Source organism: Poecilia mexicana, unplaced genomic scaffold (genome assembly GCF_051168715.1).
Source record: "Poecilia mexicana isolate PSO_F unplaced genomic scaffold, ASM5116871v1 scaffold_11, whole genome shotgun sequence".
NCBI classification, from domain to species: domain Eukaryota; kingdom Metazoa; phylum Chordata; class Actinopteri; order Cyprinodontiformes; family Poeciliidae; genus Poecilia; species Poecilia mexicana.
Genome location: NW_028263380.1, coordinates 807,669 through 833,079, shown reverse-complemented (window position 1 = coordinate 833,079; position 25,411 = coordinate 807,669). Strand labels below are relative to the sequence as shown.

Here is a 25,411-nt window from a genome sequence, read left to right as displayed (position 1 = left end):
CTCTTGAGCAGATATGAAACTTAGTTTCCCTCAATATACTAGTCAGTACCAGTCACCGTTTCGCTCACGGTTTTTTTCCATTTGCAATTCTAGGTAAAAATCTATCTACAAACGCGAATATGTCGTCGGCAGTAATCCAGCCCCCCGGTCCACAGTTTCACTCCCCCCCCGCAACAAAAGTTTTCTAAGTTTCTTTCTCGAAAAACTAAGACCGGCCCCCGACCAGAAAAGGGAACAGTTATGTGGCCCTCACAGGAAAAAGTTTGGGGGCCCCTACCCTAAAACATTTATTATGGAAAGTATTTTTTTTTCTTTCCGTTTAATATTATCTTTAAATGCTGGTTCTCTAAGATGCAAATACAAGTAAAATGTCTTTCCTGGGGAAAAAACTATATTGTACAATTATTTTACGGTAGTTTACTGCCAGTCATCAGTCTTGATTGTGACAGCAGAAGAAGACATCAAATTGACAATATCCTACCGTATTTTGGAATAACAGTATGTTACTGCTGGAATTCCACCGTAAATTTACAGCCATTTCTAAGAGTGTACTTCATATCTAACTGCAAGTGACTGAAGAATATAACGATTAATTCTCAGCTTAAAATAAAGCACAATGAAATTAGACTTGTTGTGTCAGCCACTTGGAAATATATGGACAACAGCTAGTCAAAGTACAGAGACACTTTTGAAATAATTTTTTCCCACCATTTTTCCCACCAAACAAGTTGTTCCCTCACATTTCTTGTGGTGTTTTTCTCCTGTCACCAGATGGGCTCTGTACATACTAATACAGGGGTGGCCAAGTCCAGTCCTCGAGAGCCACCATCCTGCAACTTTCAGATGCATCCCTGCTTCAACACACCTGAATCAAATGAATGGCTCGTTATCAGGCCTTTGTAGAGCTGATCCCGGTCTGTTGGAGTAAGGATACTTCTAAAACTTGCAGGATGGTGGCTCTCGAGGACTGGACTTGGCCACCCCTGCACTAATAGATCACTCTAAACTGTATCTATATGTGAGTTTGTTTGCATGGCTGTCTGGTCACTCTGTGTTGAGCTGTTGTTTTCAGTTGTACCTCACATTTTGTCCTCTGACTGGAAATAGGCATCATCCTCCTGAAATAATAATTCTGATATGGGTGTTTCATATTATAAAGTAGGTTGTTAAAACTTAAAATCTAAATTTGAACTAAGTGGTTAAATCTGTTGGTAAGTAATTTCAATGTAAGACATCAAATGAAATTTTATGTTTAATTCTAAATTAAATACGGCCAAACGGTTGCAATAAAATAATAGTATCTAACACATTATAACAAAATATACAGCAGATGTAACAAAAATTGTCTGTATAAAAATAAATATATATAAATGAAATATATTTATATCAATACATTAGACACCCCTAACTGATATCTATAAGAGATATATTATAATGTGAAGAACATAGCTTAGGTCTCAAAGATGGACTGTACAAGTTGTGAAGCAGACTTCCTATTTCTCTGTGTTTACTGTCCACTGCAGCAACATTGTTTCAGAAAATGCACCGGGCTGGTCGAGCAAAAGTGTAAAGTAAGTCACTGACTATTGCTACAACTTTGGTCACACATATTTTTAGATTACAGACAGGAGTCTAAGATAACTAGGTTGGAGAATGTATATTTTTGTAGAGGGGTAATGGAGAGGCTCCATAATACATTGTATTTTTTAGAAGCTACTTGTCTCTGGAATATCCACACTAATTGTAACCATGCTAACCTTGAAATTCTCTGGGCAGCTACTTCTTGATGGGATTTTGGGAACTCTGGTGATCTTCCTAGTCCTCGAGCTGCTGATCTGCATCACTGCCATGTTGTTTGGACTAAGTGTTCTAGCTGCAGGAGGAAGCCAGGTAAGGGTTTCATTATTTAAGCAATTTTCAAACAAAGAAACAAAAAAACAAACAGTTGGACAGAAGTGTTCCTCATTAAACTGAATTTGCTGTACTTGCTTTACTGTACTTACTTTACAGTAAATTTATTTTTTTTCTTTGTGTGTCACAACATGAAAACTGATATGCAACTTGTATGTGTCTACTGTCAAAAACAGCCACAAAGCTAAGCACCCAGAAAAACCAAGACCATTTGTAATTTTATAGAGAACAGTGATAAGTATTTTCATTATTTGATTTACAAGGAACTGATACATACTATCAGAGCCTTGTGCAGCAGCATTGTGATTGGAGGGCTGGTGTTACAGGTGGTGTTACTGGTTAGACTAGCGGTTCTCAACGTGGGCGGTACCGCCCCCCAGGGGGCGTTCAGAGGACGGCAGGGGGCGCTGGCGGACATTTTTACAAAAGGGGGGTGCTGGGATGCCTTTGGGGGGCGTTTGGTCGAAGGTAAACTTTACACCTTAAATGCACAACAATGCCAGTTTAGACTTTGAGCAACTTGGTAAAACTGTATTATTTAACATTAAACCATGCTTGGCTGCAACTATATCAATGGCAGCTCTTCTTCTATTCAGTGTTTGTTAGCTTCTGTTAGCTTCTTGGCGCAGCTCTGTTCTTCTGCTACTGGTAGGTAAAATTACGATACCCTCACTGTGTATCCCTCTGAAAAATGAACCCATTTAAATAAAGAAATAAAGAAATCCCTCCATGGTGACAGCACGATAGAGAGCGTTCATTTTATAGGGTTAACATCGGTGATCTAAGGTCCGGTATGAAACGGGGTTGATAGAACAACACAGCACTTTTAAATTTCAATAATCAGACTGCAGAAATTGTTTCCGTTGTTTTAAAAGGTTTACGTCAGTCTGCCTTTTCCCTATCGACACGTTTCCTACGGAGCCCTCCAGGGGACATGGGGAATTTTTTTTGCACTTTAGGGGGTAGAAAAAAAAAAAAAAAAGACGGCACATTGCGCAAAACTCTGAAACAGGAGAACTGTGACATAAAACGGAGCGACGAACTAGATGTGAATTATGGCATAAAAACAAAGAATCCGACGTTGAACAGTGAAAAAAAATCAACACATGATGTGAAACACATCATGACGATTAGACGGAGCAGCAGGTGATGAGTGAAGATGGTGAGCGATGGTAAACGATAAAATAAATGTAGCAACAGGAAAGAAACTAAAGTGGACATAGCAATAAACCAAGAGAGGATAATACTAATCAAAGGAAACTAAATGGAAATGAATGAAGAACAAAATGCAAGAATAAACTAAGAAACTATACAGAGGAATAAACTAGTATGGCAAGACCTTTCGAGCAATAATTAATACAGAGACTGTATGGCAAGAATAAACGGACACTATTTCCAGATAAAAGGTAAAATAATATTGTTGACGTGCCATGGGTTTGTTGAGACCATATCTAGTACTGAGAATAAATATATCTTACAGACCATAACAGTAAAGAACTTATCACTTATTTATGTTTTTAATTAGATTTGATTTATTTATTCAATATTATTTTTCATGTCAGTGTTAATGTCATGAGGCTGATGACTCCATGCCTTTCAATTTGACTCATTAGGATTTGATCAAGAACCATATTTGCTTTTTGTAATTTCTGTCCAGTAAAACTATTAATCTATAAATCAATAGACAGGTCTATATAAAGACATAATCCATGTTTCTGTCTCATATTTGGCATTAAAAGGATCTGGAAATTTTGTTTTTCCACTGACAGCTCTGGTTTGAACAATAAATGCCATGTGGGTGAATTTTTATGGATGATACTCTGATGTCCCATTTTCATGAAGGCAGCACAGAGCTGCGCCACCAGAAACCTACAAGAAGAGCTATGATTAATGTAGTTACAGTTCTATCCATGTTTTAATGTTGCAGAGTATGGAGAGCCATTTCAGCCAAAATTAAATAAATAAATAAATGGGTGAAATAAATAAAAAATGAGTAAAATAAATAAAAAAATGAAGGAAATGAGTGAAATAAATAAAACATTTGTTAAATAAATAATTTAGCTTTTTCATTAAACCAATTTTTAATTTAATGGTTAAATTAAAAAATAGATTAATGAAAAATGGGTAAATAGATAAAGGGATAAATGAAAAATGGACAAATGAAAAATAGATAAATGAAAAATAGATAAAAGAAAAATTGAGAAATAGATAATCTGAAAAATAAATAAATAAAAAAATTGGCTTAATGAAAAAGGGAAATTGAAAAGTGGTTAAATGAAAAATAGATTAATGAAAAATGGGTAAATGGATAAAGGGATAAATGACAAATAGATAAATGAAAAAGAGAAATTGGGAAATTGATAATATGAAAAATAAATAAATTAAAAATTGGTTTAATGAAAAAGCTAAATTATTTATTTAACAAATGTTTTATTTATTTCACCCATTTTCTTCATTTTTTGATTTATTTTACTCATTTTTTATTTATTTCACCCATTTATTTATTTATTTAATTTTGGCTGAAATGGCTCTCCATAGAATGGCTCTCCATAGCAGAGCTCAGTTGGTATGCAAATAGTTCAAAGTTTAAACTGGCATGTTGAACATCTTTTATCTGGTCATTTTGTGTAATATTTAACAACTAGAAAATGGCACAAAATAAGAATATTTTTTCCATTAATTGGCTGCTGTTAGGCCTACCAATTTTAACTTGAATGTTCATTGCATTTTTCATAGACGCCTGTGAAAATAATTTCTATTCCCATGGCTTTTTTGTTCTCTGGGAAATTATTTTTGATGAAACAAGCATAAAAATCAAAACATCTACAATAGTGATAGTAATATTAATGATAAAATAATGGTCAGTGCAAAGTAGCCTACAAATTCTTTGGTGGGGGTCGGTGAGGGACCTGGATAAAGGCTAGGGGGGCGCTGGCCCAAAAAAGGTTGAGAAACACTGGGTTAGACCATCCAGCAGCCTGTCAAAATAGTAAAGATCAAAAGACACAAAGGATGCCTGATAGACTGTTTACAATGTTGCTACATCATAATTGTTGGGTGTACAGACATTCCATTGGCTGAACCGGGAACATATGAGTTTGTGAGAGTACCCACATAGATTGAGTCATCCGGAAGTCCTCTTAAGGACTTAATGTATCTATTTTGCTAGTCCTCATTAAATTGATGTCTCCTCATGTTTATAAAGCTTGGAAGAGATGTTGGAGATTATCTTTTATTACTCAAAATTGCATGTATCGACTTACGGTTTGCCATGCGAACAGGGTAGACTAGCAAGGAACTGCTCCGGATAAATTCAACCTTTTAATAAAATTCACCCTACAGATAGCTACTTTTACGCCGCCCGCCGGTATAACATATTATTCAGTGCTTTCACTGAATAATATGTGCTCTTACAAGCCCTAGCGCTTGTAAGAGCGCTAGGGCTGAAACTAGAGGTGTGCAGATTGATCGGCCACTGATCATAATCAGCCGATTTCCGTGAAAAAGTGTAAGATCGGTGATCGCCGATCACGGTCTCTTGTTGCCGATCATCTGTATCTCATTAGCAGCCTGCGTGCGCTCTCTTCTTTCCTTCACACTGCGCAAGCGTGCTGCAGTCAATCCGAAGCAATGTGGTGAGGAACTTCAACGCTCTGAGAGTGAACGGGGACATTTGCGTGTTGCGGTGGAAAATTACCTCGGGGGTGAAGCACGTCAAAATGCATCAACACAACGGATCTAATGTGACATTTAAAAAACAAGCTCTAGGGTTGCCACCTTTCAGAAATCAAAATAAGGGACACCCACCACGGCGTGTCACCCTACTTTCATGGGGTGGGATGGCCGCATCAGCGATAGACAATATTTATGGCAGTGTTATTTGTTTTTAAAAAGTGATCCAGAGGGGGTGCTGTGATGGTGCAGGTGCAAAGCACAACCCACATAATGAGGCCTTAGTCATCGTGGTGGTGGTCACAGGCCGCATGTCTTCCCCCTCTCATTACTCACTTTCCTCTCAAACTACTTCCAAATAAAGGCAACTACAGCCAGCAAAACCTTTAAAATAAAACTGATCCAGAGAGCAATCATTCATACATAGAGTACTCCAAACTTGTACTCCAATCAGAGTAGCACACTTTAAACATGTTTAATTAAGTAAGTGTTTGGTAAACTGCTCAAGTACTGAGTAACTGATCATAATACCTAATTTAATAATCACAGTGTGTCCTCAAACAGGGCTCCAAAAGTATAAAAGTTATGTGAAAATTCTGGTATAGTAAAGAGTATTACTAAATTTCTATACAAGTGAGGAGTTAGGTTTGGAGGCTGGTTCTAGATCAAATTAACCACGAGGGCCGGGATAGTCAGTGTTTTTCCATGGCGACATTTAAAAAAGAATGGAACAAAAAACAGAGCAATATTTCATCATTTGATATATCAAGTAAGCCAAAGAGCCACTTGTGTCTCCAGAGATACAGGTTGCAGAGCCCTGATCTAGCAGATGGAGAAAGTATGATCCTATCTTAATACAGCAGCTAAAAGTGCAGCACTAATTTTTTATTCATTGTTAAAATAAAATTGTGAAGGTTAAAAAAAATCCACCTCTGAATATTAACAAAATAAATTTATTTAGCATAATTTCTTCTGTACCCCTGCTGGCCCCCATCTAGAACCGTCCCTAGGCAGAAAGTCTATGTCTGACATTAATAATACATTAAATGACTACTGAGCACTGAATTAATATGTCAACATTTCTTAATAAAACAAACACAAAGCCCTAACAAATCTTTTTAAAGTAGGAAATATTTATGTATTTACTGTTAATCTCTTAATATGATTTGTTCTTTAAATGGCCATTTGTATTATTTTGGCTGATATGACTATACATTAAATAAGCAAATAATTGATTATCTGATAATCAAACCATAACAGTCTACTAAAACCACAATAAGAAACTTAATCAATCATAGCAAAATGTTCTATATCATATCAGCCTCAGGAGATGATTGGGGGTTGAAGAGATGCTGATGTCTGGTTCTTTTACACTGAAGACCCGGTTAGAACCTAAAATATAAAATATATTATTTAGGTTCTAACCGGGTCTTCAGTGTTCCTCTCCTAATCCATTCTGTCTGACATCATGCAACACACCGCGGCAGGACGAACACATTTATTTTAATTGCCTGTATTCATCTTCACTAACATGTTCAGCCTGGGATTTGAGTCTTCCCTCTCACGTCCGTAGCTTTACGAGAGGTTTTGGTTCTAAGGACGGCGGAGAATCGGGTTGAGGATGTTTTAAAAAGACGCGGTCGATAGCAGCTCACCGCGACTGCGTATTGTCCGTCTCTAGGCAACCGCAAGAGCACAGGCGTAAATCCCGGGGAGGTCGGGGGTCCATTGGGAAAAGTCTAGAATTGTCTCCTCCCCAAAACAAATCATTGAAGAAACATTTGCATTTAAATTTTATCAATATAAAAAGGCAAAAGAAACAAAAATTTTAGGTCCCTCCCTTTACCATTATTAGAACAATGGTTCAGTCCATTACAATGAGTGTTGTAAGAAGAAGGAGAGATGCCACAGAGTGTTAAAAATGGCCGTGTTCCAACTTTTTTGGGATTTATAGACATTGTGAAATTTTGACTCAACATATATCTCTTGTAAAATGTTACATTTACTCAGATTAAACTTTTGATCTGCCATCTATGTTCTATTATGAATAAAATATTATATGTTGCCACCTCCACATCATTGCATTCAGTTTTTATTCACAAATTGTTTAGCGTCACAACTGTTTTGAAATCTGGTTTGTATATAAGTAGTACATGTATAGGAGATTATAGAAAAATCTGTATATAAATAAGATGATTGAGTAAGGCAGCTCTTTACATTTTCTATTTATTTTTGTATATAAAAGTAAAAACTTATTATTTTAAACTGATTTAATTTTGAAATTATAGATCATATGTGTTTGATATTTTCTGGTTGTCTTCTAGAGGTGTCCCTCTGTCATCCAGAAGTGAGAGAAGTCACTGGAAACAGAAAGTTTTTCAGCAATGTGCACGGCAAATTAGTGGGAAAAACATAACAAATGACTATTTTGAAATGCTTTTATTTTGAAATTACACATCAGAACTAGTTGCCACTTTCTGGTTCTGTTCTAGAGGTGTCCCTCTGTCACCCAGAAGTGGAAGGAGTCTTTGGAAACAGAGTTTCTCAGCAATGGGCAAGGCGACTTAGGGGGAATAGATCTAAACTACTACTTTAATGGTCTTTTATTTTGAAATTACACATCAGATCTAGTTGAAACTTTCTGGTTCTGTTCTAGAGTTGTCCCTTTGGTAGGAGTCTTTGGAAACAGAGAGTTTCTCAGCAATGTGCACGGCAACTTAGGGGAAAAAGATAAAAATGACTTTTTTGATAGACTTTTATTTTGAAATTATACATCAGATCCACTTTCTGATATATATATATATATATATATATATATATATATATATATATATATATATATATATATATATATATATATATATATAGTATTAGTTTTGTATTAGTTTCTCAGCATATTATTTTCTGTTTGCAAATGCTGCGGCTGCATTTGTGTAGCTCAAACATGGACCGGAGGTGCGCTTTTATTGTGAAAGCAGCACGTAAATGGGTGTACCATAATGTCTTGAGCGACCGCGCACTTGTATATTGTGTGCTGGGCCGGCTGGAGTCAGAGCAGGTAACACCGGCTAGCTTTACCGCGGTAAAAGCTATGTGTTTATGTTAGCGACGGCAAGATGAGATTTCGTCTATTAAATTAACTGAAAATGAATACATAAACGAAAAGCTGGAGTATAGGTATTTTTAGTATTTGTGAGCCTGCCTCTTTATTATTAAATTTAATATAATTTCAGATTTTTGTATAACTTTTCTTCAGGTTAACTTAGAAAGTGAGATATTATTGTTACGAATTAATTTTCTAAACTGCATAAAAGTTATTGTTAGGGAAGCTCAACTGTGAAAAATTGGAGTGATGTTGATATGCGATAGCAATACTGCTGTTATGCTAGGTTTACCAATGTTTTACTTTATCTTTTTTTTTATCCGATTACTCATTAATCATAAGAATAATTGATAGATTATGCGATTACTAAAATATTTGTTTACAACAGCCCTAAATGTTACATTTGCGTATCTATGCTCTGTGTTAATATATCAGCATTTATGAAGCCCTGGGGGCCTTATGGAGCTGCTGACTTAATTTGGATTAAGCAAAAGTGCAAATAATTAACATTAATTTTAATTGTGTTTTTGATTTGTTTTTTTTAAGACTAGTAGTGGGTTTAAATATTCTTTCAATGGTGATGTCTTCCTGTAACATATAATTACCCAGTAAAATTCTTACTTTTCCTGTCTACTTAACATCTTTTAATACAAAAACACGGTGGACCACTGATGGACCGCCTCGGTGCCCCGACCACCGGGCTTAGCAAGTTTTCTGGGGGAAACCCTGCAATTCTAACAAGTTGATGATTTCCTAACTAATCTCCTCATTCCCATAATTTCACCAGAACTAAAGAACAGGTTTAAAGGATATTATTTAAAGATGAGTGTTAAGCTATCTCAGATTTTAGGTTTATTTTTTGAAGAAAAAAAAAAAAGACAATTTTTACTTTGAAAATATAAATAAAATCTTTGAAGAAAATTTAATAAATGTATGTACTTTTCCTGTATCACATAAAAATATGTGAACTGTAGAAACCTCTGCTTTGCTCTGTGTATTTATCTCACCACTAGGATTCAAGTCACAGACCTGCCTATCCACAGACACGCCCCCCACTTGCTCCTGCAGTTCAGACTGCTCAGGTTCCTCAATCTGCAGTTGAACCTCCTCAGGTACTTTTTGTCTATTTTTGGTTCTAATCCAAAGTTGCAATTAAACATTTACCCTTCCCTTGTCTAAGCCTATTTATCTATGCAGTCTTGTGGGGTTCTTTTTAGAGAGGTTGCCAATTTATCACATAGCAACACAGAGACACATACATGTTGAAGCAGCCATTATCAGTAACTGAAAAACTATACCATTTTGAGTTGCAGAGTCCCTGATTCACCAATTCTCTGTTTACTTGGCAATAATACTGAGGTTGAAAATTTTCCAGGTAATATGTAGATTCACTTACTGTTTCTCTATTGCTAAGAAAACTGTTTCGCACACACGCACACACACACACACACACACACACACACAGTATTTTCAGTGAGTGATTCCTCTTGCACTGAGTCAATGACAAATATTTATGTTCAATAAAAAAAAATTTAAAAAGTGGAGGAAGTTGTGAGCGATTTAAGCGAAGATTTGAACAATTTATTTGTAGTTCTGGACGAAGAATCTAGATCAAGTGATGAAGAAGAGGGACAATGACGGATCTAGAAAAATAAGAGAGGCATGAATTTCCCAGGGTGGCAGCATATGCCAGAATTATATGTAAAATAATATGCTGTTATTTTACAGCAATGATAATCTAGTAACATTCTACACTGCACTGAATTCAGTAACTTCATTGTTCTCTGTTCATGCATACATTGCACTGACATGGCTTTTACGTCTTGCATGAGAGCAAACACTGCTGTCTTTCATTGTTTCTTTTTTTCCTATTTTGATAGCCCTGAGTGAGGTTAAAACAGTTCTTGGTGCATCAAACTCTGATGCAGATGCCAGATGAATCTATTACATCTTGTGATTCCTCATTCCTGGTCCAATCTCTGTCAGAACAGCTGGTTCTCCCTGGTCTCATCCTGTCAGTTTCCATGCTGACATCAGCAATCCCCGTCCCTCCTGGCTCCTCTTGCTCTGCCCTCCTTCACTTCATGGCCACCATCCTCATTCCTCTGCTCTGGATCCTTGATCACCTGCTCACCTGTCCACCCTCCAGTCTTTTGCTCTCAACCAACCCTGAAGATATCGTTTGGAGATCTTCGTATTGCTCCCCTGCTCGCAGCCGATCTTAGTCTCAGCAGATAGATGACCCTCCTCGGATTTTCCTCACCTTCACCTACAGTAACTTCTATCTCCCTTCCGCCCTCATATTGATCTCCTACTCAGTCTCCTTATTAAATACTCATTTTTCTCCGTCAGTGCAACCGTCTCCAGGATATACCTGATCAACTGACTGCCTTAACTCAAACCATGTCTGAAATGTCATGTCAACTCCAAGAAATATGTACTACAATGCAATCTTCTGGTGCTAATCCAGTGTGTCCCCCTACCTCGTCAGCTCCTGTCGCTACTTCTGCCTCGCCTGCCTTCCAGGAGGCTGTTTTCTGGAGAACTAGATAAATACAGAGGGTACCTCCTCCAATGCAGTTTTTGGCCGATTCCCTCAATCCTCCCGTGATGATTCCAGGAAAATATCTTATATTGGGCTTTTAAAGGATAAGGCCCTAAAATGTATGGAGGCAGTCATTAATGAAACTAATCTATACTTGAGACCTTTAACCTGTCATTCACGAGAGGACCCAAATTTGGGTCCTCTCGTTGTGAATGACAACCTGTGAATGACAGGTTAAACAGACTTTCAATCTGGGATCCAGTAGTGAGGACATAAGCAAAAGGCTCTGGAATTTAAAGCAGGGCAATCGATCTGTTTCAGAGTTAGTCACTGAATTCTGCACTTTAGCAGCTGAAACTACGGTGGCCGACATGTGCAAATGCGCAGCAACAGAGAAAACATGCAAACAAAAAAAGAGACGCAAACAAATGAAATGCACCAAACAAGAAGAGATGACGCAAACAAAAAGCAAATAAAATGCAGCAAACAAAAACAGAGACACAAACAAAAAAAGCAAATGAAATGCAGCAAACAAAAAAAGAGATGCAAACAAAAAGCAAATAAAATGCAGCAAACAAAAACAGAGACACAAACAAAAAAAGCAAATGAAATGCAGCAAACAAAAAAAGAGATGCAAACAAAAGTCCCTCCTGCTTTGGTCGACCAAAACAGCAGAAGAAGGGGCGGATCTACTGGGGTGGCATGGGGTGGCAGTTTCCACCCCAAACGAGAGCTTTGCTACCCCTGTTGCCACCCCAGCTAGCGACAACGAATTCAAAAAATAGTTATGGCAAATCGGACATTAAGCGCATAAAACTCTTTTTTCCGACAACTTTGAATGCAACACGATGTAACCTGACACCTAGTGCTGAGTAGCAGGAAGTGCGAGAGAAGGACAGAGCATGAGGCAGTAGCATTGATGGACATATTATTGGACTATTGTTGGACTTATCGTGCGCCACACATGCACCATTGCTGTCCATTGAGTCAGGAATATCGGTGGTCAGGAAAATACTACAACCACGCAAAGAATCGGAAAAAAGGACGCAATGTTTAGCAGTTAATTCAACCCTATGACAGCTACAGATAACAAGGGCTTCAGATTTCACAGGTGAGGAAAAAGCTTTAATTTAAAAAAACATTGAACAAGTGAGCAGTGGGTCAGTTATACTAGCCTAACTGTTGCTGGCCTGGTATTGACTTTGATAACCTTAACATGTGCTGCGCAGTTCGGTGTGTTTTGGTTCCGTTAGCACTAAATTAAGACAACCTGCCCACCAAGTCGTCAGTTGAGCAGCTGTTTTAATGTCCTGTTTTAGTGTTTTTACTACTTTTTTGTGTGGGAAATGTTTGTTTTTGGTGTTGATTCCCCTGATCGGTAATCTGCTCGTTGAGCTGTTTGTCGGTTGCCATGGCAACGGGTGTGTGTAATGCTGACATACAGAGCGAGAAAAGGCGGAATAGAAGTTGTTGGACCTATTTTTCTTTATTTCTTTTGAATTTTGTTACTCTTAAATGTCTATTTTTTTGTATTTACAGTTTATTTGTAGGTTGATAATTGTTGATTTCATTTATTTATTTTTTTTTGTTTTATTACTTTTCTTATTTATTTCCTAAATTTAGACAGGAAGTAATCTGGGTCATCCACTTTCTATAAGTGTAAGGGCCTGGTGAAGGACCAGCAGGCATTTGGGTTTGGAGTCGATGGTTTTTACCAGAGCAAGAGAGGTAGCATGAGAACAAAGGAAAGTTTGATCTCTGTAATTGTTTGGTAAAAGAGGAAAATAAATCACCAAGAACAATCAATAAGTTTGGACATTGAACCTTCTTTTGCCTGTGTCAAGAAACATGACCCCAGTGCCTCAGTAGTGGCTTGGGTTAAAATAAAACGATTGACCAATATAAATAGAAATTCACCCATTCTTGCATCTTGACAGAACTAACAGAAACTAAACTGTTTATAGATTTGTATCAAGGAGAATCTAATTTCTAATCTTTATTTTAAGTCGTATTTAATAGTATATCTGATAACAAATCATGGCGCTACTAATATTCTCGTGACAGATTTCTGCTCGTCCTGTATTGAAATAAAAAGGTTTTCTGGACACAATGAATCATATAGCGACTAATAGGCGCTGTCCAGTACATATCAATTAGCAGCAGTATGAAAGACTTAAAAATAATTAACTATACTACATTAAGAAATTGTTTTAAGCCTCGGTGCTACATGAAGCTCATTTTGAAACAATGCAAGTTAAAAACAGTATTTTGCAACAAGTAAATAAAGTAAATTAAGTCTAATGTTAGGTCTATGTAAGCTAAACGTGAGAATGAGATGTTTTATATATATATAAAAATTCCCTTCTCACCCTCCGCGGGTGGTCTCTCTCATCCTCTGAGCTTGGGTCCTCTACCAGAGGCCTGGGAGCTTGAGGGTTTTCCTCCAGTATCTTGGCTGTGCCTAGAACTGCACATTTCTGGACTGAGATGTCTGATGTTGTTCCTGGGATCTGTTTTAGCCACTGCTCCAGTTTGGGGGTGACTGCCCCGAGGGCCCCGATGACCACAGGCACCACTGTGGTCTTCACCTTCCAGGCCTTCTCCAGTTCCTCTCTGAGGCCCTGGTATTTCTCCAGTTTCTCGTGCTCCTTTTTCCTGATGTTGTGGTCACTTGGTATTGCTACATCCACCACAACGGCTTTCCTCTGTTCTTTATCCACCACCACAATGTCCGATTGGTTCGCCATTACCATCTTGTCTGTCTGGATCTGGAAGTCCCACAGGATCTTAGCTCGGTCATTCTCCACCACCTTTGGGGGTGTTCCCCACTTTGACCTCGGGGCTTCCAGTCCATATTTGGCACAGATGTTCCTGTACACTATGCCCGCCACTTGGTTATGTCGTTCCATGTACGCTTTCCCTGCCAGCATCTTGCACCCTGCTGTTATGTGCTGGACTGTCTCAGAGGCCTCCTTGCACAGCCTACACCTTGGGTCTTGTCTGGTGTGGTACATCTGAGCCTCTATTGCTCTGGTGTTTAGGGCCTGTTCCTGGGCGGCCAGGATGAGGGCCTCTGTGCTGTCCTTGAGTCCAGCTTTCTCCAGCCATTGGTAGGATTTCCTGATATCAGCCACTTCAGTTATTTGTCGGTGGTACATCCCATGTAGAGGCTTGACCTCCCATGATGGTACCTCTAGCACCTCGTCTTCTGTTCCCGAATGGCCTGAGACATTCGCTGAGCACATCGTCCGTTGGGGCTTTGTCCTTGATGTATTTATGGATCTTGGATGTTTCATCCTGGACAGTGGCTCTCACACTCACTAGTCCTCTGCCTCCTTCCTTACGGCTTGTGTACAGTCTCAGGGTGCTGGATTTGGGGTGGAACCCTCCATGCATGGTTAGTAGCTTCCGAGTCTTAACATCCATGGCCTTCATCTCTTCCATTGGCCAGCTAATTATTCCGGCAGGGTATCTGATTACTGGTAAGGCATAGCTGTTTATTGCACGGATCTTGTTCTTGCCATTGAGCTGGCTTCTCAGGACTTGCCTTATTCGTTGGAGGTATTTGGCTGTGGCTCCTTTCCTTGTGACCTCATCGAGGTTGCCATTTGCTTGTGGTATTCCCAGGTACGCTCTATGTCTGCTATTGTTCCCTCTGGGAGTGAGACCCCTTCTGTACGGACGACCTTCCGCACAGAAGGGGTGTATATATATATATATATATATATATATATATATAGCTGACTGTATAGCTCAGTGGGTAAGACACCAGTCTACCACCTGGGAGACCGGGGTTCGAATCCAGGTTGGGGCAAGTTACAACAGTGCAATTGAGCTATGCAGTGTGGGTCCCTAGGCAAGACCCTTGGAGCTATATAGCCTACCTCATACAATGAGAGACACTGATAAGCATGACATGCCGGCTCAGACGTCGCCCGGCCAAACAAGGTCTGCGTCAGGTGCTGGGGAACCAGAGCACCTTGATGAAAAATGGGCTACTGGAACAAGACGGAAATGGGCGAGAGACGAAAACATGGATCTGTTGGAATGCTACTACTCAAGTAACCCTAGTCAGAGGGGTTACATGCAAAGACTGAGGGTGGAATGGTTACTTCGACACCCACAGTCTACAATGACTGCCAAACAACTAGTAGCTCAGTGCTCCAACATCCGCAAACGGCAACTGCTATCACAACTTGAGATTGACGAGGTACAACACAAATGCTACGGCATAAGGGAGGAGCCCAAAGGTAAGGTCAGGGGGGAGTTAACTACTCCCCACCCCGAGACTGGGTATGCAGCCCCAGTAATGAACGAACTATCAAAGCTGAACGAGACAGCAACTGACCTGAGAGAGAGAATCGTGGCCCGAATGAACACCAGGCAACCCCGACGCCAATTACAACGGCTGAGTGAAGTACCATCAGAAAGTCTCATTGAAGATGTGTGCAGCATTGAGAACAATCCCTACCAACACCATAACAGAAACCAATGAGCTGATATACAACTCAGCATCAGTGATCCTTGAAATGCTCGGCTATAAGAGCAACCATGAGGCTAAGATCAAGATAACAAGGAGGGAAGTGAGCCAGCTGTCAGAGCTCCTAAGGGGTGCAATGAAAAGATCAGTACCCAAGAAGTACAGCCAGATGCCCATACCTGAAGCACTCGAAACTGCCAAACAAAGGCTCCAAGCCTTGGCCAGCCGCCTAAAGAGATACACTCACTGCCCTCCATGAGCGACTGGCAGCTCAACTGAACCAGCTGCTACAGAATGGGACTCACCCTGAATGGTTAACTGAAGGGCGCACAATCCTGATCCAGAAGGATCCCTCAAAGGGTTCAGTCCCATCCAACTATCGGCCAATAACCTGTCTCTCTACAACATGGAAGCTCATGTCAGGCATCATAGCGGCTAAGATAAGCGGACACATGGATAAATACATGAGCACGGCACAGAAGGGCATCGGCATAAATAGTAGAGGAGCCAAACACCAACTCCTTGTAGACCACACAGTCGCCCGAGACTGCAAAACCCGACACACCAACCTGTGCACCGCTTGGATTGATTACAATGCCACACACCTGGATCATTGAATGCTTAGAGATGTACAACATCAATAGGACTCTAAGAGCCTTCATTGCAAACTCGATGGGGCTGTGGAAAACCACCCTTGAAGCCAACTGCAAACCGCTTGCACAAGTGTCCATCAAATGTGGCATATACCAAGGAGATGCTCTGTCCCCACTGCTGTTCTGCATAGGCCTGAACCCCCTCAGCCAAATCATCAACAAGACTGGCTACGGATACCGACTTAAGAATGGGGCCACAATCAGTCACCTCCTCTACATGGATGACATCAAGCTGTACGCCAAGAGCGAGCGAGACATCGACTCACTGATCCACACCACCAGGATCTACAGCACTGACATTGGGATGTCATTCGGACTTGAGAAGTGTGGCCGGATGGTTACAAAGAGAGGGAAGGTCGTCCGCACAGAAGGGGTCTCACTCCCAGAGGGAACGATAGCAGACATAGAGCACAGCTACAAGTACCTGGGAATACCACAAGCAAATGGCAACCTCGATGAGGTCACAAGGAAAGGAGCCACAGCCAAATACCTCCAACGAATAAGGCAAGTCCTGAGAAGCCAGCTCAATGGCAAGAACAAGATCCGTGCAATAAACAGCCACGGATGTTAAGACTCGGAAGCTACTAACCATGCATGGAGGGTTCCACCCCAAATCCAGCACCCTGAGACTGTACACGAGCCGTAAGGAAGGAGGCAGAGGACTAGTGAGTGTGAGAGCCACTGTCCAGGATGAAACATCCAAGATCCATAAATACATCAAGGACAAAGCCTCAACGGACGATGTGCTCAGCGAATGTCTCAGGCAATGGGGAACAGAGGACGAGGTGCTGGAGGAACCATCATGGGAAGACAAGCCCCTACATGGGATGTACCACCGACAAATAACTGAAGTGGCTGATATCAGGAAATCCTACCAATGGCTGGAGAAAGCTGGACTCAAGGACAGCACGGAGGCCCTCATCCTGGCCGCCCAGGAACAGGCCCTAAACACCAGAGCAATAGAAGCTCAGATCTACCACACCAGACAAGACCCAAGGTGTAGGTTGTGCAAGGAGGCCTCTGAGACAGTCCAGCACATAACAGCAGGGTGCAAGATGCTGGCAGGGAAAGCGTACATGGAACGACATAACCAAGTGGCGGGCATAGTGTACAGGAACATCTGTGCAGAATATGGACTGGAAGCCCCGAGGTCAAAATGGGGGACACCCCCAAAGGTGGTGGAGAATGACCGAGCTAAGATCCTGTGGGACTTCCAGATCCAGACAGACAAGATGGTAATGTCGAACCAACCGGACATTGTGGTGGTGGATAAAGAACAGAGGAAAGCCGTTGTGGTGGATGTAGCAATACCAAGTGACCACAACATCAGGAAAAAGGAGCACGAGAAACTGGAGAAATACCAGGGCCTCAGAGAGGAACTGGAGAAGGCCTGGAAGGTGAAGACCACAGTGGTGCCTGTGGTCATCGGGGCCCTCGGGGCAGTCAGCCCCAAACTGGAGCAGTGGCTCAAACAGATCCCAGGAACAACATCAGACATCTCAGTCCAGAAATGTGCAGTTCTAGGCACAGCCAAGATACTGCGCAGAACCCTCAAGCTCCCAGGCCTCTGGTAGAGGACCCGAGCTCAGAGGATGAAAGAGACCACCCACGGAGGGTGAGAGGGGAATTTTTTTTTTTTTTTTTTATATAATGTTTTCCAGCCTACGAGTTCTGGTTTAAGAGTGATTCAGCAGCTGAGATTGGGTCCAAAATCCGATACCAGATTCATCCGTGCTGTGCAGTGAATCTGTCTCTCCCTTCTTCCTCACGTCGTAGGAAACCTTCAAAACAAAAACGGGACATTTTCGAGTTATCCTACGTTGACTGAGTTAAATAATTAAATAATAGCCATTGTCATCTGTGTAAACTTTGCTGGTGAATGTTATGATTTTTATAATATTGTTTCATTTCTATAGTAGGCTCTTGTATCAGATAATCTAAATGTTGGAGAATGACTGAAACATTTTAAGATTTACGGAATCTCGGTTAGCTGTCAGAGCGGGGGCTGAACACCAAGCACTATAGCTAGCATTAGCTGGTATTTCGCCAGTGGACATAAATACAGTATAGTAATATTCTAATCACAAAAATACACAGTAATATGTCCATCTTACTTGCGAAAAGTCTGTCGAGCCCTCACGTCAGTAGTCCGTCGATCCGATCAACAATATTCCGCAGTGCTGAAGGCATCTTCTGCTGTTTTGGTTGAGCAAAGCAAAGTGTATTTGCGCCGGAGCAGCCAATCGTGGGGGGGAGGGTGTACTCTTTTATTATGTCTATGCTTCGAAGGATCAGTTTCTCAGGGCCCTTGAAAGGATGCAGAGCCTGAATTCGGACACAGCTATTTTTTGTTAGACTCCCCATAGTGGTCTGGAGCACTTCCGTTTTCAACACTTTTTGTTTGCTGCATTTCATTCGGGGGTGTTTTCTAATTCGGGGGTGTTTTCTAATTCGGGGGTGTTTTCTTTTTTGTTTGCTGCATTTAATTCGGGGGTGTTTTCTAATTCGGGGGTGTTTTCTAATTCGGGGGTGTTTTCTAATTCGGGGGTGTTTTCTTTTTTGTTTGCTGCATTTGATTCGGGGGTGTTTTCTAATTCGGGGGTGTTTTCTAATTCGGGGGTGTTTTCTTTTTTGTTTGCTGCATTTAATTCGGGGGTGTTTTCTAATTCGGGGGTGTTTTCTTTTTTGTTTGCTGCATTTGATTCGGGGGTGTTTTCTAATTCGGGGGTGTTTTCTAATTCGGGGGTGTTTTCTTTTTTGTTTGCTGCATTTGATTGGGGGGGTGTCTTTTCTTTTGTTTGCATGTTTTCTCTTTTGCTGCGCATTTGCACCTGTCGGCCACCGTAGTAAATGTATAACGAGGCAAAAACTAAAACCTTTCTCCAGCTGACTTGTTGGGGCTTCGGATCGATGTACAAACCTTGGCCAAGCCCTGCAAGCACCTATTGTAAAAGGGCATTTTCAATAGATCGGAAACAATCGAGCCGCTTTTCCCCAAACGTGGAAGCTGAGGTGCAAAGAGCCCATTGCTGCTTTTCTAAACACCCGTTTTAAAGGATGCAGACCCTAAATATGGACACAGCTGTTTTTGTTTGACTCCCTCTAGTGGTCTTGAGCACTTCCATTTTCAACACTTTTTGTTTGCATCTTTTCTTTTGTTTGTTGCATTTCATTTGTGGTTGTAGTCGAGGAACTGAGAGGGTTTTTTATATTATTTAATTGCAGACAAATGTCACATACAGTATGTCAGACACAAAATGACTGCTTGGTCCATTTTGTGATTATATCAACATTCATCTAGGTTTTGATTCAATTATAAAATCTAAATTTTTTTCATACCAGAACAGATTTATATCAAATTTTTTATTAATTTCTTTTTTTTAAAAAGAAATTACAAATTATAGAAAATATATTACAACATAGTTACTATAATTTGGGATATTTACAGGAAAATAGTAATATTAATGAGCACAGCAGGAAAGAGGGTTAGAAAACAGTAGTTTCCTGGCTAAAATGGGAGACTTGACACGTATGGATCATCTGAAGTAAGAGTATTCTTTAAAGACCATATGTCTTAATAGTCAATCCTTTCTGCAAGCTATATTGACCTCTGACTGTTTTCTTTGTGTCTTCAGGTGGCAGTAGTTGTGACAGAACCTGACTCGGAGCAAATAGAAGACATTTCCACACCACCGACTGAACCTCAGGTGGAACCAATTGAAGACATTGCCACAGAATCCTGAACTGAGCTTTCACTGCTCTCTCTTATTGTTGTCATGTTGTTCTCAGAAAGAGAAGAAAATTTGATCATCAGTAATGAAAATTTTGTTTTCAGGAACTCCGTATGATTACACATTTGTTGATGGTTGCATTTGAAGGTAAATGATTTTAAGTTAAAAAAAAATAGCCCTAGCAATTTTTGAACCCTTTCCAATCCATTTCCCTATACTGAATTGCAATACAAGTTTATAGAGAAATTTGGACTGAAAAGTTAATTCAGTTAAAGTCAATTAAATTAATTTTATTAAAGACAATTAAACTTGGGAAGCAGACATACAGTAACTGTTGATTGAACTTAAAGCTGAGACTTTGAGGTTGGTAAATCTTGTTAAGAAGTTCAGGAATCAGGATGTACTATATTCTGTGCATAGATGTGTCCACTCTATAATTCATCTTCATAATTTGTGTTGTCTGCTAAAATATGTTTTTATATAGCGCTTTCCTTGTCCGGTTGGTCGTCCAATTTGCTTTTCACTAGCAGTACTGTTCACTTGGCACAACTTCATCTGTACAGTTTTAACAGATATTGACATACATCCATTCATCAGCAAACTTAATCATACCACACACCTTCTAATTGGCACACAGCGTCTGATCCCTAATCTATAAGTCTTAGCTGCACTTTAATTATTAGTTAGAAATGTGAGAAATTATGCACAGAAATACTTGTATCCAAGTATTATTTATTTTCTTTTTCAAAGTGTTAACCACTGAGTAATCACGGGTTCCACGAAATGTAAGCGGCCATTATTTTACTTGTAATTATAGAATAGAATTTAATTTAATTCTGCTTATAATCCAACACAGCTTGCTACTCATATGTATACTACGCACTGCTGTCACGTTTGGTCTACTGACTTGTCAGTTATTATTTATGAAAACCACATAATTATCAATTATCTTGATATGAGTGTATAAACATTGCAATCTCAGTGAAAATAAAGTTAATGATTTGAAAACTCAAACCGTATTCATAATTGATTTTTCGATTACCATGAATTTTACTGCTGTTGTGAATAAATAATACTAATAGTATGACAGCAGTTGAAAGGCCTTTAATTTGTCTTCGCAAATTCTCCCTTATCCAAGAGTTTCCTTTAGATCCAATGGAAACACCTAAAACACAAGGTGAATGTTGTAGAAGATATGTTAAAGGGAACACCAAGTCAGATAAATATTTTAAAGCAATGGAAATGGTTAATAAGAAAAGTGAATATTCATCAATGTGGAGGTGAAACATTTTTCGTAGCAGCTGTATTACAATACCAAAGCAATTGGTTACTTCTGGCAGTGATCAAAAAAAGTCACGGTTAACTTTTCTTCGTTAACTTAACTTCTTCTGAAAACAGAAGTCAAAAGGTGAGTTCTGAAAGTTGTAGAGAATGAATTTAAAGCCTACACATGATGCATTGACATAAGCAGAAAGTGATGAATCTCATAAGTGGTATTTTATTAGGTTGTATGTATTAAAATTCCTACCCCACACTGTAAAGGATTTCATTGTAAAAAACGAGTAAATTACTGGCAGCAGGAATGCCAGAAATGTACCATTTTTAACAGGTCATTCACTGTAATGTAATTTAACAGTATTTTACTGTAAATTGAATAACAGTAAATCAATGGCTTGTTGGATAGAGGAAAATGAGGAAAAACCCTTCTTTAATCTTGAAGTAAGAGGAGCAAGCAAAAGATAAAATTCACATGCTAGTTATTAATGATATTACCATTAAAACCCAAGAAGAAAGAAACAAGAAATTTTATGGTCATTTGAATAAATCAAACTATTCAAAGGATGATTGAAAACATTAAAAAGTCTCATAAAATAGTAGATGAAACAACTTCTAGCAGACAAATTATTTGTCAAGCGCATTTCCACTGGTGAACTATCTCCAACTATGAAACGGCCTCATTACTCTTATTCCTAAATCAAACAAAATAAAAACTTTTGTTGGAAAACTGGAGACCAATAACATTAGCATGTAATGATTACAAACTCTTAGCGTATGTGTATGCAAACCGATTCAATATAAATAAATAATTGAATGTCAGTCAGCTTTTAATAGAGGCAGAGTATTCACAGTCATTTACTTGTTCTTGATATGTTAGATTGAGAATCCATTGATGGTTTAACTTTATTTTAACATTTTTACAAGATCTTTGATATGGTTGAACACAACATTTTACTTGCTTTAAACTTATAAGGTTTTGCTGAAAATTTTTGGAACATTATAAAAATGTTTTACACTGATGCATTTAGCTCTGTATCTCTCAACCCTGATATGCAGGGGCACTACCAGGAATATTGGGCCCCATGACAAAAAATTAGATTGGGCCCCCCCCTGCACAACTACTGTTACAGTTTTTTGAGTCTATCTAACCCATCAAAAGCATCATAATTTTAAAGGCTTGCCACTGCCTTGCTTCCTTTGGTCCAATACTGATACTAGCACAATATTTACTGCTATTTTACCTGCAACAGTCCACATACAATACAGCAAATAGGTGGCTGAAATTTTATTATTATTAGTTTTATCTCATTGAAATGTCTCTTCCCACTTGCAACAGTCACAAAGTGCAAAATATACATAAAATAATCCAGACTTCTCAAAAAAATGCTATGTAGTTGCATTTCATTCAAGCTGCAGTATGTAACTTTAATAAAAAAATATGTTTTCTCCACATTTGTACATTTGTTAAAGCTGTCACCATGTTATGACGGTTTGCTATGAGACAGATAATCTGTGAAAAAAATCAATCTCCTCCACCTTCTCCCTGATCTACTGTTGCTAGCTAAAGTAATGCACCATTCTGACCAACAACAACCAATCAGAACCAGGAGGGTTTTAGTGTTGTTAATCAACTTCATTCACTCACTGATAAATGTGCTAATGGTGGAGAAACAACTTATTGTTTCAGGAAAACTGTTTATCTGCCGTCATTGATAGCTTTGTTAACTAAACTGAGCATTCACAGTTTGAATCTGCATAGCTGTGTGCTATGCTGACTGCAGCACAGCACAGAGCAAGGGGGAGGAAGGATGAGCAGCCACATGAGATTGTGATTGACAGTGCTAAAACCCTCTTCCTGCCTCTGGTTGTTTCTAGACGGCATTGAGAGAAGGCAGAGGAAATAATTTTTTCACAAATTATCTCTCATGCCATACTGTCACAACACAATGACATTTCAAACAAATATGTAAAACAATATTTTTATAAAAGTTACATACTGCAGCTAAAAAACAAAACAAAATATATACTTTTCTTGACAAAAATGCATGTTTAGGGAAAATGAAAAAGAAAAGATATACATTTCTTGACGGCATCAAATGTGTAAGGACAAGGAAAAACAAAATGTATATTTATGCTTTAATTTTTTATTAAGTCAGTTTTGATCCTCCATTGTTAAAAAGTACAACTACAACAAAATAAATTATTTTAAATGTACAGTAAAGGTATTTTTGCTTTTCTAAGTCATTATTAGAGATATTTGTTATGACTAGTAGTTGAATACAGAAAATTCTATGTAATCACACATGTTCAGCAGAATGAAACAAAAACTATTTCAATACTTTAGTTTTGAAAACTGATTTTATTCTATTTTTTTGCGACAGAGCTTACTTAATGAACTTTGTCATATTTCCAAGATGGCAAAAAAATACACATTAAAATTTATTAATTTAACAGTCTGCCATTTGACTATAGAAACATGTTTTTTTACTCATATAACCATCTCTTCTATGCAGCTAAGTTGGTTTGGTATAAAGTGGAGCTAATGTGCTAACAAAGGTCAAGTTAAGGACAAACATACAGCATATATAAAAAATTAAAAAATGCCTGATGTTACATTTGAAAAATAAAGACTAATGGAACTAATTTTAGTTCCATTAGTCCTTTTTAAAAGAAACTGAATGTTGTGACCAAACATTCATAGACCAAATATGTAACAAGAAATTCATCAGGAACTCTGACATCAATTGTCTTCCTGTTGGGAACCTCTGAGGGAAGGAAGGGACTTACACCCTTACACTTACGGCTGTAAGGAAGGGACTTACAGGTATACACCCGTAAGTCCCTTCCTTCCCTCACTAGATGTCCTCAGGGAGCAGGTTTGGAGCTGAGCCTCTCGGAGGTTCTCCCGCACACCTGCTATTCATCTTCCTTCATTAGATGAGGCATAAGAAGAGCCGGCTGCTGGTTCTCCAATGCCAGAGTGTTTGCCTACCTCTCAGAGTCTCAGCTCTTCGTCTGAAACCTCTTGAGTTCAGAGCTCTCCTATGTCTGTGTTCTGCCCTAGGTACGCTTCGACTCGGGACTCAGATCGTGGTTTCCTCCCTCCTGCTCCAAGTTACCCCCTACAGCGGTCTCCACCCCGCAGCAGCCCCGGCTGACTACTGCTTGACCCGAGCCCAACTGTCGCCCCTCCCTGGTGGGTCACCCTGCCCACACGAATAAGTGCCACCGGCGTTATCCAGCCTCAGCATCCCTGCTCACGCCTCTCCTTTGTCCCCTAGTGTTCCGAGCCAGCCTTCCAGTGTGGGTGTGTATCCTGGACTCCCTCATCATTACACTGTCAACTTCTTGTAAATAAATCTAAATAAACTGTTCTAATCTCCTGATGGTGTTTCTGAATGTGGGTTAAACAAATTCCCAAAAGCGTGACACTTCCTTTTCTAACCTAAGAAGAATTTTTTTAAAAAAATAAATAAATAATAATAATAATAATATCTTTAAAGAAAATAAGTACCAAATAGCTTTCTATTGCACTCCCACAAAAAACTTAAGATATTAAGTATAAAATTTTCCCTATAATGACCTTCTGCAAAAATAAAATTCAAAATAAATACCAATTCCTGTGCGTTTTGTGACAGATTTTGAGACGATGCACTTTTTTTTTTTATTGCGACTTCATTAATGTTTTTAGAAAGATTTCTGTGGATATTGTACAAGAAATCTATTCCATCTTTAAGTTTTAATATCACAAAATTTGATCTTTTAACAGGGGAAGTAAGAGCTAAATTATATTAACAATGTAATCCTTTGGCTAAGTTTTATTCACAAACAACTGCTTTCTAAAAATCACCTCCATTTTTAAAGTGAAATATTTGATTTAAGAGTCATTAAACGTTGCAACATCACAAAAGCTCAATCTTTATACAGATATGTTAATATCTTAATTTAAGATTTTAAATTTGTCTTGCATTTATGACATTTTGTTTTATTTTCCTCACAGTTTATGATTATTTTTTTCTGCTCCATACAGTTCATCAT

The 25,411-nt window shown here is 39.0% G+C and overlaps 1 protein-coding gene across 3 annotated transcripts in view; it reads left to right on the top strand.

The window, feature by feature from the left end:
• Positions 1-21,109, top strand: part of LOC148156339 (uncharacterized) — a 56,614-nt gene extending 35,505 nt beyond the window's left edge. The window contains exons 5-8 of one of the 3 annotated variants that reach the window (XM_088010028.1): positions 1,524-1,571; positions 1,777-1,890; positions 9,700-9,798; positions 20,000-21,109. In XM_088010028.1, coding sequence (XP_087866154.1) covers positions 1,524-1,571; positions 1,777-1,890; positions 9,700-9,798; positions 20,000-20,107 — 369 coding nt within the window. In that variant the 3' untranslated portion in view covers positions 20,108-21,109. Of the gene's footprint in view, positions 1-1,523; positions 1,572-1,776; positions 1,891-9,699; positions 9,799-11,026; positions 12,343-19,999 lie in introns of those variants that run through there. The other 2 variants (XR_015764593.1, XR_015764592.1) reach the window with 2 other exon arrangements.
• The last annotated feature ends 4,302 nt before the right edge of the window (positions 21,110-25,411 follow it).